The sequence below is a fragment of the Pygocentrus nattereri genome, chromosome 15 (genome assembly GCF_015220715.1).
Source record: "Pygocentrus nattereri isolate fPygNat1 chromosome 15, fPygNat1.pri, whole genome shotgun sequence".
NCBI classification, from domain to species: Eukaryota; Metazoa; Chordata; class Actinopteri; order Characiformes; family Serrasalmidae; genus Pygocentrus; species Pygocentrus nattereri.
Window position 1 is genome coordinate 15594451 of NC_051225.1, and position 16922 is coordinate 15611372.

General features: G+C 41.4%; 1 protein-coding gene across 8 annotated transcripts in view; it reads left to right on the forward strand.

Moving 5' to 3' along the window:
* Window positions 1–16922, forward strand: part of plekha7b (pleckstrin homology domain containing, family A member 7b) — a 180938-nt gene that overhangs the window by 17627 nt on the left and 146389 nt on the right. Inside the window, exon 1 of one of the 8 annotated variants that reach the window (XM_017700662.2) lies at window positions 6421–6667. The exons of the other annotated variants lie outside the window; for them this stretch is intronic. Coding sequence (XP_017556151.1) covers window positions 6483–6667 — 185 coding nt within the window. The 5' untranslated portion in view covers window positions 6421–6482. Of the gene's footprint in view, window positions 1–6420; window positions 6668–16922 lie in introns of those variants that run through there. 8 annotated transcript variants of the gene reach the window in all.

Genomic DNA, 16922 nt, shown 5'->3' on the forward strand with positions numbered 1-16922 from the left:
ATTCCTGACAAAATCTGATTTTCTGCAGTTATCGGATTATTTGTGACGACATGAGTGTTCTGGTTACATTCTCTACCAAGGCATTTTGGTTTTGTTATTTCCTCCCATTCTAATTGGTTTTGTCTGGTCTGTTTGTGTGTAGCTCTTGTGGCAGGAGTTAATTGCCCATATAGCATTTCAAAAGCGGGCCAGCCAAAGCGCAGTAAATGATGATCACAGGGATGTGCTGTAACTGCAGGCACTGATCTGCTAGCTTTGCTAACAGAGTGGTGTTTTTGCCACACTAGCAGCCCAAGTTCATGCTTCATTGTTCATTAGTAAAAGCCTGGAATAACCTTAGATTTAAACACACTTAATCACACTAATTGGTTCAACATTGCATCTCCAGAATGCAGTGGATTTGTCCAGTGTTACTTGATCCACTCACTGATATTCATACCTGTCCTCTGAGCTGTACCTTTATGGCCTTTCACTAATGCAAATCATCACCTACATATGAATAACTGTTCTTTTAAAACCTGTGTTTCAGGTTTAGCTGGCCGGCATTTCCTTATTTTTAGCTTTTAAGTGAACCCCTAGCCTGCTGGCTCCTAGCTTGCACATGGCAGAAGTAATTCTTAAGAAGCTTTTGTACTTTTGCTTTTTACTGTCTTGGCTTGACCTCAAGGGATCAAATGAAAGTACCCTGAAAGAGCCGAACCTTTTAAAAGTGTTTCCAACTGTTTCCTCCACGCTGACGCACTGCAGCTAAGCAGCAGTGTTCAGACAACCTCATGAAAAGAACAAAATGCAGCTCTTCTCAAGTTTGAATGCATTATTCTCTCTTCTTGATATTAATTATTATCTTGACAGCTGGTCCATTAATGTATTATAACATGGATACTTAATGGGAGGGTGCTGGCCCTTTCCAAGCCAGTGCTCTTCTCACAGAAGTAAATCTGTTCTAAAGCGAATGCCTGGTGTAATTACTTCTTCAGGGTCCGGGTCCTTGTCTTCAGTTAAATTACATCTGATGGGGCTGTATTGAGTTTCTTAATTAGTTCCGTATTGTTTTGAAGGCCTGTGGAGCTGATGGGGATCGATTTCATATCAGTTGTATCAGAGGTGGAAGGGATGGCTGTGTTGAGGAGAATCTTACTGCATACCAAACACCTGGCCCAGCTGACCTAACATCCTGCTTACAAGTGCAAGTGTGCAGAATGTTCTTGGTTATTCAGACGGAAAAGCGAAGGCTTAGTGAAACTTTCAGCTGCTTCTTGGTACAGTTGACTTGGAACCCAAATTTTTTTATATAACTGACCATGAGCATGAACTGGCCAGTTCAGTGCCTCAGAAACTCTAAGAACTCTTAACCTTTAGAGTTAATGCTGCCACTTTTCTGTACATTTGATTTACATTAAATATTGATTGAAATGTTATTACTAGGGCTGCATATTGAAATTCAATACCTTTATGGTACCAAATTACTTCAGTACTACAGAGTATCGAAAGATTCTGTGTCTTTCAAGACCTAATTTCAATTCCAGTGTCATCAGCCTTGTTGACTTCCTTCAGCCTATAAGAATGCCTGCTCCAATATTTGACCAGAGTAGGACAGGTTCCCCCCTGTGAGCCTTGGTTCCTCCCAAGGTTTCTCCCTGAGCCCCCGGGCTTGCTCACCTGGGGTTCTAAATAGCGCTACAAATAAATCTGATTTGATTTTGATTTGATAATCTAGACTTCTGAATGACTATCAACAGCAAAGCTTCTAAATTTGTCTGTGAGAACATACCAAATTCCTGGACAGTACTTTTTTGGTATTATAAAAAGATACAATGTATTGATAACAAAAAAATAACAATACCCAGCACTAGTTATTACATTATTACAAAATCTGTTAGACACATAATGCCTTGTGTTTACATTATTGTTGGATCTGTGTTTCAGTGCCAGCAGGTACTTTATATGTTGTTTTTTTGAATGTCAAAAGATAGTTTATTTGCAAAAGGAAAGTCGAAGCAAAACTGTCAAAATCAGATAAACATTACTTAAAATTTACAGCTTTAAGAGAGATGAGAAAATCAAGCTCCATTCTTGTTTTTAGCCTAGTCAGCCTTCCCCAGCATGCAACAGCATGGAGGATAACACTCGCCACCACAGACTCATAGAAGATCCTGAGCGTGGTTTGGCAGATGTTGAAAGACCTCAGGTGCCTCAGAAATTAAAGGTGACTTTGGCCCTTCCTGTAGAGGGCGTCAGTGTTTTTAGCCCAGTCCAATTTTTTGTCAATATACACACCCAGATATTTGTAATCCTCCACAGTGTCCACAGTGACCCCCCTAATGGACACAGGGGTCACTGGTGCCTTGTCCCTCCTCAGGTCCAACACCAGTTCCTTTGTCTTTGTCACATTGAGCTGCAGGTTTTTCCGCTCGCACCATGTGAAAGTCCTTCAGTCACCTTGTACTCTTCCTCATCACTCTTGTTGATACATACTATTGCAGAGTCATCAGAAAACTTCTGAAGTCTGTGGTGTAGAGGTTGAAGAGGAAGGAAGAGAGGACAGTTCCTTGTGGAACTCCAATGTTGCTGACCACTCTGTCCGACACACAGTGCTGCAGGTGTACATACTGTGGTCTGCCAGTCAGGTAGTCAACAATTCAGGACATGAGGGGGGCATCTACTTGCATCACTGTGGGCTTATCACCCAGAAGAGCAGGCCAGACAGTGTTTAATGCACTGGAGAAGTAAAAAAACATGACCCTCATAGTGCTGGCTGACTTATCCAGGTGAGCGTATACTCATTCAACTCCCAGGCGGGGCTGATAGGCAAACTGGAGGGGGTCCAGAAAAGGCTGGACTATGGGTCGGAGCTGATCCAAGACAAGCCTCTCCATGGTCTTCATGACATGGGACTTCAGAGCCACTGGGCTGTAGTCCTTGGCATCACTGGGTCGCGGCGTCTTTGGAACAGGAACAATGCAGGACATCTTCCACATCATAGGGACCCTCTGGAGGCTCAAGTTGAAGACATAAATCTAGTGTATAGAAGTGTATTTTAATGTGTTTTATCCACCTTAGTTATCAAAAATGGTATTGAATTTCAGTACAATCCTAAGTATCATGTTGAAGTTGAAATTTTCATCATTGTGACGGCACTACATGCTTCAGACCTAAAAATGTTCACAGGTGTTTCTGTCCATCTGTGAGAAGACAACTCAGCGCTGTGGGTCTTGAAGGATGCGTAATTGTTAATAAGCCATTACTAAAAAAAGTAAAGTTAAGCAATTGCACTAAAACACTGAAGCTGACTGAGAAGTGGAGGAAGGTTTGGATCATGAGCTGCTGAAAATCCAACAACTTCTAAGACTGAACTTTGAAAATGTTCACAAAAATTTTGGAAAATATCTGCAGATTTCTTTGAAAAACTGAAAGCAAGTCTAGTGAAAAGAACGGAAGCTGTAATAAAGGCAAAACGCACTAAACCCCGAAAAGGTTGATATTTGAGTGGTTGAGGCTTCTGCGTAATTTTCTATTATGCGCTTTCGGCAGTAATTGCAGCCGCTAAGGGTGAATGTAACACTTGGACAGGGTGGTGAGATGCAAATGCAGAGAATCTTTACTGAACAAAAATCCACAGAGCAAAAATCTGAGTACAGACAGGCAAAGAGTGAAAAAACAGAAAAAACCAAAATACAGGAGAACGGCTCAATAAAGACGCTGAGAGTGGCAATACTTCGCAAGGAGGCAGAGTAAGAGTCCTGGTTATAAAGGGTGGCTGATGAGCAGATTGTAGGCAGGTGTGTGAGTGTGGAAGGAGTCAGATGATCTCCGAATGAAGAATGACCAGTAGGTGTGACGATGAACAAGCACAATCCCAGAAAAAGCTGCATACAACATTCACAATAAATTTGCTTTAATGCTGCCTCATTAACACCTGACGCTGACCAGCCTCCCATTTCTGTGGTGCAGGTCATTCAGTTGGTGTGAGAATCATGTTGCCAGCGCATGCCTGTGGTCAAACCCTATTGGTTCCAGTGTGTAAACAAACACAGGTTGCTCTGCTCTCCCTTGGAGCACGGAAGTGACCTTCACTGGCTTCGTCTCGTCCCGCGCTGTGATGGAGTGGCTGCGCAGGCAGCCTGTTATCAAGCTCATTCATATAAAAGGCTGTAATCAGTACATGTCAATGTCAGCGTTCTGGACTTGGCTTTGCTGTGATTGCTGTATTATTCATGCGTGCTTAGTATTCACGGCCACCATCCGTGGATGACTTTGGTGGTCTTGATGTACAAGTACAGTAGGAGCTGGTGGCTTGTTAACTGACTGGATTCGATCTCCTGCACTGTTCCTGGCCATAATGATAAGTTGCTATGATGCAGATGGTTTGTGCCAGTGCTCTTTTTTTCCAGCACCTCTCTTTCTCTATCTCTCTCTCTCTATCTCTCTACCTCTCCCTCTCTGCTCTGTGAGGAGAATAAGGGATAAAGTGATTATGCTGCGTTTTTCGCCGAGCAGGAGGCTGGACCTTTTTAGCTGTGACGAGACTGCTTAATGATTTCCCTTTGCGGCGGGAGCCGTACGCAGTGGAGCCGCAGTGGACCAAACCTGGGCAGGAGGAGAGGGAGGGGAAAAAATAGACAACAGGAATGCCACTTTAGAATTCACTACCTGCGGCACGGACCATTTATCTGACAGAAATCACATTAGTCGTGTCCGACCACCAACAGCAGGCGGAGCGGGATCTGCCTATGAATGTAGACGTAACTGATCGCTTTGAACATTTATAGTGAGCTTAGTGAAGATAAGAGGGGGTATGAGCCAATTTTAGCTTGCTAAAGCGTCCTAACACTGTGTGCTGGTTTACTGAACTGACACAGGGACATCAGTATTCTCCAGATCTAGCGCTGACTGATATTGGTAGAAATCAGTATCACGGTATTTTGCAAATGTATCTCGGGATCAAATTATATTAAAGTTAGCATTTTTTCAGTAACTTTGTACTAAAACCAAACATAACACAGCTGGTCTTAATTGGACTTTGACCCTGTTCTGCTACTCCTAATCTCTTTCCTTAAGATCCCAGGCTTATGATATACTAAGGCTTATTATTCAATAACTACATGGACTACAATGCAAACTACCAGAGTTGTTCTTAGGTTATAGAAGTGTGTAGTAAAACTTTGGGCCTACTGGTGGACCCCAGCCCATTCAAGGCGTTAAAAGAATGTCCTTAACTTAATGAAAGCTTGTGCTATGACACAAATGGTCTTACACTGATTAAAGTACCACATCAAATGTGTCAAAAGAAAGCAATAATGCTGCTCCACGGTGCGGCATCAGGCTGTGACGTGATACATTGCAGCATTTTCTGAACAATCGCAGGAATTCAGACCGGAATTCAAATCAATAACAGATTATTACAGTTATGTTGGAAATATTTGTTAAAGCAGAGTAACAATAAGAGGTCACTGAAGTCTGAAATAAAAAAATAATCTTAGGCATTAGTTTGCTTGCTAAGCATGGTAGTTTATGATGGAAATCTATTCATTTACAGTACTGTGCGAAAGCTTTAGGCATCTAAGCAAATTTTTGAACAGTTTACCTCAGCAGTGAGTTTATCACAATATACATCCCCAATTCCATACAACCCCAATGTCTGAAGAGCTGGTACCTGAGATGTTGTAATTGTACCATTATTAACATAACTTAAGGCACCCAAGACACATTTTCAAAATCTTTTTATTTGTGTAGTTTGTGTCTATTTGTTAATATTTGAATAAATCAAATGTATAGAATATTAAATAATATAAAAAAAATAAAAATAAAAATATGGAGCCAAGAAATTCTTGTTACTTTTATTGTTTTTATGTTTATTTGAATAATGAATATGACTTTATTCTAATGTATATTGTGATAAACCCACTGCGGTGAATTGTTTAAAATTTTACTTAGATTTACACTGTAGACATCACAACCCCTGAAATTTCACATTAAAACACTCTGAGTGGTTTTGTTTGCACCTCAACTACTGAGTTATGCTTTTAGAATAATAGTGGACTTTTTCTTTAACTACAATACCACTAAACCAAAACACCAATGTTGTCGTGTGACACTAATGCCAATATAGCTGACATATCACCCAGTACTGTCCACATAACTCACTGCCCACCACATAAAGCAAAGCACGGAGGGCCGTGAGCTGCAGGCCAGAAGTGCCATGGCACCATCCCGTCTGCCATGAGCGATGAAGGCCATGACGGGCTAAGAACACATTGTCTCTGCTGGTTGAAACAAATGGGAGTCGGAGGGTAATAACAGTGGACTGAAAAATTAACAAAGAGGGGATTGAGAGGAGGACACAGTGGGTGCCTGTGTGTTGTGCACAGAGGCTGTTCCATCAAAGCTGATTTGACTGGTGATATTTAACCCTGGAGCACTCGGCAAGCGCGTTGACATTCGCTGGCGAGATGAGCTCCTGGTAACAATGTACATTAAACGCCATGGCCGAGCAAGCACACAGCAGACCAAAGAGCGGCCAGGGCGGACCACCAGGCAGCATGGGGATGTGCTGCAGCTGCCTGCCTCTGCAGTGCAATGCACAACATGATGCTGACCGGGAGGAGGTCCGGGTTCAGCTGGAGGCTATCAGAGAGGAAGTGGACGAGACCTCGGTGGGGGAGGAAAGGTAATGTGGATGGAATCGATAGAGCAGCATCGTCTTTAACATTTACATGCATGAATGTTGAGTGTTTCTCTAACTGTTCTGTTCAAAAGTTAGGAATCATTTTCCATGTTTATAATTGTTATTCTGCTCAATATTACAGTTAGTCCCAGCAGCATAATCTGATTGGTAGAAAGCCCCTCAGCCAATGCTGTCATTTGTGATAACAGCATGTTTTTGGGTAGTAACTATCATTCCTCTCTGAGCACCAGTAATAACAACTCGCTTTACACTGCAGCTAATTATTGGTAAGTTTTTGCTTTAGTATATATTAAAACTGAAAATGAGTACAAGAGAAGACTTCCCTAAAATAGGACCTTTTTGGTCAGAACCACTAAACAAACTGCAGTTCAGCCAGAAACAAACAAAAATTTGGCAAAAAAAACGGGCTTTGAAATGCTCTAGAATAGACAGCATTTGTTATCCAATATTTCAATATTTTAGGACTGACAAGTAGTTATTACATGATAGCACACTGTAATTATCTTTTTAAGTCATTTATCTCTCAATGTTGCAAAACTTTCTTAGTGAAAGTCAAATTTTTACATGTTTTGCAGTTTCCGACAATTTTTTGAAAGCTGTGCCATTATGGAAGTTATGGTGTCATATTGGCATGACTTAGCAATAGTATGTCTGACAACATTGGCTTTATATTATCGAAAACAGAGATTCCAGATTTTAAGTACGGCACAAGTTGATGAAGAACTGTTATAATAGTGTAAAACTGCCAAAATATAGATGAATTGTTCAAAATCAAAAAGCAGCTGGGCTCTCACTGAAATAAGAGGACAAGGAGGAGGGAGAGGATGAAGTCACGGCTCACTAGTGACATGAAGGATGAGTTTCAAGGTTAAATGGAGGTGGACGAGACAGAAAAGAGTGGAGAATCTGAGCTGGAGTTTACGGCACTGCAGGCGCTGTAAGCAGCCGTCTGTAACCTATAACTGAAGCTCACTGCCTTTCTCCCTAGTGGCTGAGCGCAGATGACGGGTTCTCTGCTGCATTCTGTCAAACGAGAGAAAAAAACAACAAAAAAACTCCCAGCTGACAGAAACCGCGGCGCAACTAGAACTTCTCTCTGCCCTCCAGAAGCCCGGCAGAGAAAGCAAGCATAGAAAAGCTGTGGTGAGAAGCTGCTTGTGAACTTGAGGCCACTCGCTGTAAACAATGTGTTGTCCTTTTCTCCAGACTCTCCACTATTTGGGTTTGTGGGAGTATGTGATTCAGATCATGACAAGAATTCAAGGCTGGCTTCCATGCTTTTCTGCTAAAGGAAATTCCAGGGCCTAATAATGAAACGGCTTTGTTCTGTGAGCCGAGGATTCTGGGTTTGTGCCTTAGAGCACCAGACATGCGTGTTGCAGTGGAAACCTCAGAGATTTTTAACCTGATAGGGTGTAATAACAAAGCTGAGCACGCTCTGTATGTGGCATGCAGGTAACAGTGGCCTTTCTGTGGCCTTTTCCAGCACAAATAAGCATGCTAATGTTTCAAAACAATGATGGAAGACTTACGTTTTCTTTATTTTTAATGCAGCTGACTAAAATGAATATTTATCTTAATTAAGAGATTAGAAGAGTTCATCACTTGCAGGTAGAGCAGTTCTGTGACAGCTCAAACATTTATTTCCTTTTGTGCAGCTGACCATGATTAGGATTTATATTTATCTAAATTAAGAGAGTGTATTACTTGCATTTGGAGAGGTACTATGGTTGGGTGGTTGGGTGTTCCATTCAGCTGTCCAAAGTAAACTTGTATTTCCTTTTGCGGGAAAACGCGCTGTCTTCGGACTCATCCTGCTACAGTTTAGGAAGAAGTGTCTTCCTGCTGGAAGTGGACAGAAGGCACTGCCTAGACTGTGAAGCTGTCTGACTCCATATGATCACAGGCTTGTGTGAGTTGAGCAATCTTCACATAGTGTGCTTGATACCTTGTAAGGTAGCAAAAGGAACCAAGGGAGTGGAGGGTTAGTGCAGGATCAGTTCGCGGATTGTTTGACCTGTAGATTAAGATACTTATAGCCATAGAGCTACAGCTTTGTGTCAGGCATATGTCAGGCATATGTCAGACAGGTGCAGCTAGTGCAGGTTAGAGCTGCATTTGTCTGCTGTTTTCTTTGGTGTTGTGTCTCATTTGTGTAGCTGGTAAAGGATCTTTTTCACCTGCATGCAGAGGTAACAGAAACAGATCTTTTGAAATACACCGATCAGACATCACATTCTGACCACGTCCTTGTTTCTACACTCACTGTCCATTTTATCAGCTCCACTTACTATATAGGTGCACTTTGTAGTTCTACAGTTACAGACTGTAGTCCATCTGTTTCTCTGATACTTTGTTAGCCCCCTTTTACCCTGTTCTTCAGTGGTCAGCACACAATGGACCTTCACAGAGCAGATACTGTTTCGGAGGTGGATCATTCAAAGTTAGTGTCACTGTAATAAAATATCAACATTTAATTTGTTTTCTTGTGTATGTGATTCATTTGTGATCAACAGATGAATTGTATATTTCTCTGTAATGCTAATGCAGATGATTTGCCTCAATTTCTTCATTTTAAAAATATTTATGTAGCATCCTCAGCAGATACGTACATTAAAATATCTTAATTAATACGGCAATTAATATATTCCAGAGGCTGTCTCTGCTTTCTCACGTACAGGATTTGTGTGCTTTATGTGCCGCCACTGCTTCTAAAAGAAATGATTGAATTCTCTGCATAAACATTTGAAACATTTAACTTTATAAAGCAAATTTGAAACTGTTTTTACATAATAGTGCAGGTCTTAAGATGAGACAAACATGATAGAATGTACTGCCACTGCTATTCTTATGGCAGTTTATTTAGCTTTCGATCACTGGAGCAACACATTAAAAAGCAATTCTGGTGACATTTGTTTTCCCAGAGGTTTTCTGGTAGCTATGCAACATCAAGCTTGAACACTTGGAGCTGAATTTTAGTAGGTTATCAGTTTTAGCTGGTTACTTAGTGCTACATTGGGAATCTATTGTTTTCCCTTTAGAAAACTAGTCCCATCCCTGAATGAATTGTACAGATTTCCAAATGCCTTTGTATAAAGAATTCGTGAACGTGCGGTGAAAAAATGTGTTTTGCGTAAATGTTTACTTGTGAAATTCAGCAATTGCCCAATGGCTGCTAATAAGCGTGTTTTGAGTCGTTGAGTTGTCTGTTCTTTTCTAAGTTAGGGGACGTGCATCAAAATTATTATCTGTTGTAATCAACCATGTGCTTCTGAAGTGGCAGATAGAGATTAGGTTGAAAAATGCTGAAGTATTCCTTTAAAGACTTTCTGGAGTGAAGATACTGCTGTATATTTTCAGTGAGTCTCTCTAGACCAGATCTCACTTCTTGACAGTTGGACTTCGACTCTATACTGATTGATGCCTGAGTGAAGCACATGCCTTTACATGGTGGAACTTTAATGCAAATGTAGTTGCTTGAAACCTCTATGAAACTCAATTGGACTTGAGTTAATGTAATGTATAGCAACCTGGAACTCAGCTGCAGCCATGTCTTGTGGACTTTTCATGCAACAGCTAATCAAAACACAGAAAACTCATCATGTGATCACAGCGAACAAATTTCTTTTTCACTGCATAATAAAATAAAATAGAAGATGGTTTGGGAAGCAGTTTAAAAGGAGACCCGTCCCCCTAGTCAGCTAATACTAACAGCTGTTTTTCATGTTCTTATTCATGTTATTCTTCTGTGGCCTGGTGTTAACATGACCTACACACCTAGATTAATTTTCTGCTCTCTTGATCCTTTAATTTTACACAGAGCTCAGATTCATTATGGATCCAAAGAATGGGAAGTATTACAGAAGAGGAGACTGAAACAAGATCTCTAGTGAACTTCTAGGTTAGAATGAATGAGACATTAAGTAGGTCTATATATCGCTGCTGTCAGAACAAAACCTCGTATCTCCAAAACGGTAACTTTACAGGAGAAGTTACTTACTTTAAAGTAAGTCAATGTAACCAGGCATTTTTCTAAGCAACTTTGGGCCGTTTCTTTTGGCCCATTTATCATAAACATTGGACACGATATAAAAGACAAAATGTAATTTCAAATTATGTAAAAGAACTGGAAAACGACAAAAAATGGAGATGAGTACAAGGTTTTGTTTTGACACCAGCGAGACATGGACGTCTTTATTATATCGATGTCTGTCTGTTCAAGAAAACTTGAGCTGCTGCTAATTTGGCTATCTAGTTAATTGTTGAATGTGTTGTGTATAACTGACAAGTTGCATGGAAATGATGTTGCATGCAACTCACAACATGAAATTAGTTGCATGAAAGTTTCGCCATGTTAGGCCAGCCTTGGAGTTCCACAGGACTGAAGCTTGTACGACCACTTAAAGATGCTGAAACAAGCTGTAATAGTGCCATTGATTGCTGCAATTTATGCCCCTAATTATTGTCACTGCGATACGTGTCTTTAGCTCTCTGGCCTACCAGCACGCGCACACACACACACACACACACACACACACACACACATACACAGGACAAACGACCTGGAGCGCTGGTCATTGCAGAGCCTCAGCATGCATTACAACCAGGGTGAAATATCTGCGCCGGATGGATAAAGTAATCTGTGTCTGAATGAATCATCCTCCACAGGCCTGTCCGCTCCAGCAGGGGTCTAGACAAGTGCAGTTCCTGTGGCGGCCACCAGGAACTGCTGTCGAGTCTTTTTGACTTCCAGCCTTGGCCTCTCATGTATCATATCGTGGGGTCATGCTGTTGACAGCCAGGGAGTGAGTGACGAGGCCTCGTAGGTTTGGGCGCACTGTCTCATTCGAAATTTATTTAGGCTGTTTATGGAGGCTTTTTTTCTAGTCTCCTCCAGGGTTGTGTTAAGTTTGGCCACAGTTGGACCAATATGTCAGTTTTGATTCATGTCAGAGTACCACAAGCTTCACATGCTTTCAGTGTATGTGAACTTCTGAGTCTTTAAACTGACTCACACCCAGCTGAGTAATGTTACACCTGCTTATTTGAGTTTGTGCATTCCTTCCTTGCTTGTGTCTTAAAAAGCTTAAAAACCCCATGACAAATATTTTTATTTTGCTGCAATTTTATAATGTAAACAATTATAAAAGAAATAAAAATGTGCCAGGCACTTGCCCTGTATTTGAACGTTGTTGCTATTTCTATACCAAAATGTTCTAGCATAATTATGCATGACTTATTGTGCAAAATAGTCCTTTTGAATTTGAGCCTTTTATTTGATCTTATTTAAATAAGTAGCTGATTTTTCATTTATGAGGGCTGCATAATGACATTGCAGTGCAGAATTCTAAGTGTGCATCATGCAGAATGGATATTCTGTTAATTATACCATGTAATACAATTGTGTTGTAAAATCAATGTTTACGAATTATCACAACCAGTGACTCATCCCAGCACTCCTCCTGCCTCCAATCTCTAGTGTCGCTAGTAGGCTTTTAAGAGTTTAAGTAACTCTTTTGCTTGGGTGTTTTCCCGATATCACCTGATCAGCCTTCTGACCCTAATGCTTCACTTAAACACAGGAAGGTTCTGGTTGCATCCGGAAAGCAAGCTCATCACTTCCTGCTGATCTGCATGAGCTGGACTTTGGAAAACTCTTTGGCAAGTGTAACATGAGAATGAGTGTGGGGATGGGGAGATGCCTCGAAGACCCTTTCCTCTCTACTCGATTAAGAGTTTAGAATCCTCTCCTCGGCGCCCCCTCCCCTGCAACAATCCTTTGAAAGCTCACAGGGGAGCTGGAGAAGGTGCTGACAGGGTGAGTTTGGGTGACTCGGGGGTTCTGCCCAGGCTGAAGCAGCACTAATTCTGCTGGCCTGACGCAACACTCCACACCTCGCAACCTCCACAAACAAGCGACAGGCAGGTGGGGAGCGGATGGGGCCGGGAGCAGGCGTAGGTCATTGCAGGGTTGAGCTCTCCTCACCCCCTGGCTGGACGCTGAGCACACACGGATATTTCTGGCACACGAGGCCGAAGGCTTGGCGTTCACCTTCGACTGCTTTGCTCTGCTGACTAACCTTGTGTGAGGACAGCCGGTGGAGTGGATTGTGCATTCGGCCCTGCTGGAGCCTAGAAAGTTCATAGAAGAGGCGAGCAAGGCTTTGGTAGAGCTACAGCACAACTTAGGAAGGCAGTGTTGTTCTGAGATCAGAGCCAGAAACTGAAAAAAGTAACTCCAACATATTTTGCCTTTTTCCGAGACTTCCTTTGGTTTGACAGGTAAGCTGCCATTAACCAGTACCTGTGCAAGTGGATTGTGCTCAGAGAAGTGCTCGGATTCATGTAACTCCAGTGGGCAGATTTATTGATAGGAGGAGAAGGACATGGAGTCAGCAGATCATTTTTTATTGAAGGTACATTACCAGTGGACTAAATGGCTTTTCCGCTAAGTGATGTATTGTGAGGAGTCATATTTTTAAGTGTTTAACTCAATATTGTAATGAATTGATTGATAAAGGTGAATCATTTAAGCGTTGCATGGAGTGCAGACAATGAATGGGTAACTCTGTTTTAATACTGGATTAAGAATCAAATTCGGTGCTACTTTGAGTTTAGAATGTAATATAGATTGGCAATATAGTACATTACAATATATTTAGTTTAGATGATCAAATATCTACAATATATGGCTGTGTTGTTCATTTTCTCATGACTAATGTATCAGTTACGGTTGTTATGGATAATTTCTAAGTCACCTTGCAGCATGCTTTCTCTCTGACCCATTTCTGCCTTGTTGGCAAATGGGAAAACATCAGTGGTCAGTTTTTAAACGTTAAAGGAATAATTCTGTTTGGATGCTCAGTCCTACTGTGAAATTATAATACTGTGTAAAGTGAATGGAGGCTCAGCAGTTGGTCATATGTGTGTCTTATGAAATATCATTGAATTCATTCACACTTTCTCTGGATGTCGGGTTGATTTCTGAGTGTACCTTGAAGACTTTGAAGTTTTATGCTTTCCCACCCGAGACTAAATGTACATATTTAAACATGCTGCTCAGCTCAAATGGACTTTATTTTCACCTAAAATGTTTTAAAATGAAAACAATCATGCAAAAATAATGTAGCTAATGTAGATAAAATAGAAGATTAACATTTTAGCTATTTGCTTCTGCTCTATGATACTCCAGAAGCATATTTTTGAGGCAAACAGAGCAATGTTATAGCTCTCGAAGTGAGGCCAGCCATAATTCAGCCTGAACACTGCCTACTGATAGCTCACGTGTGACATGGTGCTACAACAACAGGCTGCATCAAGCACTATGGCAGAATATCACTGCCAGATGATTTATTCCCGCTCCTCTCCTGTCAGGCTGCTATCCATGGGCACTGATCACATCTGGCACTGACAAATGAGCCTTTTATTTCTTGAGATGTCCGGATAAAAAAACAAAAAAGGTTCCTGTCGCTGACCTGACAGCTGTTTTTATCAACTGTTGACATCATCATCTGATATCTCACATAGCTACGTAAATGGCAGAAAGGAAACAACATGACTTGAAAAAACGCAGTGCAGATATTTATGAAAGGCTGGCATGAAAGATTTCCATTAACATCTAACAGCAAATGTGGTATTGATTGAGCTCAGTGAATGGCCAGGAGCACTCATATAGGATGTAGATGTGAGGTATATGTTTGTTTTGTTGAGCATGGCTGATTATGGCAGTGGGCGGAGGAGTGGAGGAGGGCAGAAGGTGCCTGAGGTTTTACATCCATCGCAGGAGAGCGCACTCATGCAAGCCTGTGCATTTTGAAGAAGGCTTATCGTTTGGAAGTACCTTTCAGCAAATTTAACAAAACATAAGCAGAATATACTTCAGAACACTGTGTGGTGAATTGACAGCTGTCACTCTTTTCCTAGCCATAAGCTGATATCGCACATTCTAAATATTATATTACAACACATACAACTATGTGCTACAAATACACTGATGAACCAAAACCTTATGGCCTGTCTAATATGCTGTTGGTCAGCTGCATGCCACCAAAATTGCTCCGACCACCGTGACATGGACTCTGCAAGACCTCTGAAGTTGTCCTGTGGTATTTGGCTCAAAGATGTTAGCAGCTGGTCCTTAAAGTCCTGTAAATTGTGAGATGAAGCCACCGTGGATCAGTCTTGTTGTTTCATCACATCATGCAGATACTCGATCAGTTTGAGATCTGAGGAACACCTTGAACTCCTTGTCATGGTCCTCAAACTAGAGGTCTGACTTGGTGGACTTGGTGGACCAGGTCACTGAATCATACACCAATCAAGCATAACATTATGACCACCTCCTTGTTTCTATACTCATCGTCCATTTTATCAGCTCCACTTACTATATAGGTGCACTTTGTAGTTCTGCAGTTACAGACTGTAGTCCATCAGGTTCTCTGATACTTTGTAACCCCTTTTTACCCTGTTCTTCAGTGGTCAGGACCCCCAGGGACCCTCACAGAGCAGGTACTATTTAGATGGTGGGTCATTCTCAGCACTGCAGTAACACTGACGTGGTGGTGGTGTGTTGCGCTGGTCTCAGTGGATCAGACACAGCAGTGCTTGATCAGTAATTGATCAGTTTGAGATCAAAACACCTTGAACTCTTCATCATGGTCCTCAAACTAGAGGTCTGACTTGTGGGACCCACCACAAGGGGTGTGGTGGGGCGAAGCAAACATGAAAAGAAATCTTGCAAATTAATGTACAGCCTTAAAGTGGAGTGATTACTGAATCATATATATAAACACTGTCAAATAATAGCAGTAAGACAGTTGACACTAATGAAGTCATTCTGAAGAGTTGCAAAGCAACAGATCACGTGAACAATACACAAATTCTTGTAGCTTACAGAGACAGCGGAGCCTTTGGTCCGATGGCCGAAGCTGCTGAACCCAGCAGAACACCCAAAATAACCGCTCTGTGGTTTCATTGATGCCTGATGACCATGACTGCTGTGTTATTTCATCAGAGATTAATGTATTTGTGAATAGACTGTGTCAGATATTGGATGTCAGTTTGCCTGGATGGAACTGCGTCGGACGGGAGTGGGCCAAAAAAGTTCCAGGCGGTAGCAGGCGCGCACAGTCCCATGCAGTCTGCTATCTTAAACCATTCTTGATCAATATATACAGTTTTGAGGGGTTCATTTTCTTGTTGAAGGAGGCCACTGCAGTTGGCGACTGCCTTTACCATAAAGGGGTGAACCTGGTCCACAGAGATGTTGATGTCCAGACAAAGGGTTTCCCTGCAGAACACTATCCAGAGTATCACACTCCCTCTACTGGCTTGTCTTTTTCCCATAGTACATCCTGGTGCTATCACTTCCCCAGATAAATGGCCACATGTACTCAGCTGTCCATGTAATGTAAAAGAGAACGGGACTCCAGACAGCCTCCTTCCACTGCTCAAGGGTCCAAGGAAGCTTGCATTTGTAGGCTCTTAAAACGGTGGGCAGAGGTGAGCATGGGTACTCTGACCGGTCTCCACCTATAAAACCCCATATGAAGTTGAATTCCTTCCATGACCATTATTAAAATGTTTTGATTTGATTTCATGATTATGTAACTTTTTTGTGAGAGGTCATGATGTTTTGGCTCATCAGTGTATATTTAACTGAACCTTTGTCCAGAAGAGACAAATGGGGGGAAAAAAAGAGAAGAAATAGGCCTGCAACAAGTCTGTAAAATTATTTTAAGGTGAAAAATTATTTTTATGGTGATTATTGTTATAACAAATACTGCCAGAAAACACTTTGTTCCCTTCGCTCTTCTGTGGTGTTTAGTGCAGATGCATTCACATAAGACAATTTAACACTGTTCATGGTGAGCATCAAGAGAAGGTGCAGTGCCCAAGAACATCTGCTTTAATGGTTAACACACTTAAAACAGTTTTTGGTTTTGGCCCAGCGTTATTATAGCGTTATTGATGTAATTGCTATTAGGATAATAATATAGTATTAATACTCAAATAAATAGCTCAACCAGACTAAAATGGCTCACATCAGAAACACAGAAGGTAGTAGTCACTTCATTTGCATAAAATAGATTTATTTACAAAACTGTTCTTTTAAGAGTTTCAGAAACAACCAGCAAATTTGTTATTGCAGTCTCATTATAGGTGACAGTTAATTAGTCAGGGCAGTTAAGCGAAGGAGCAGCTCTTTATGGTGTATAGATGTGGGAGTTATTGATTC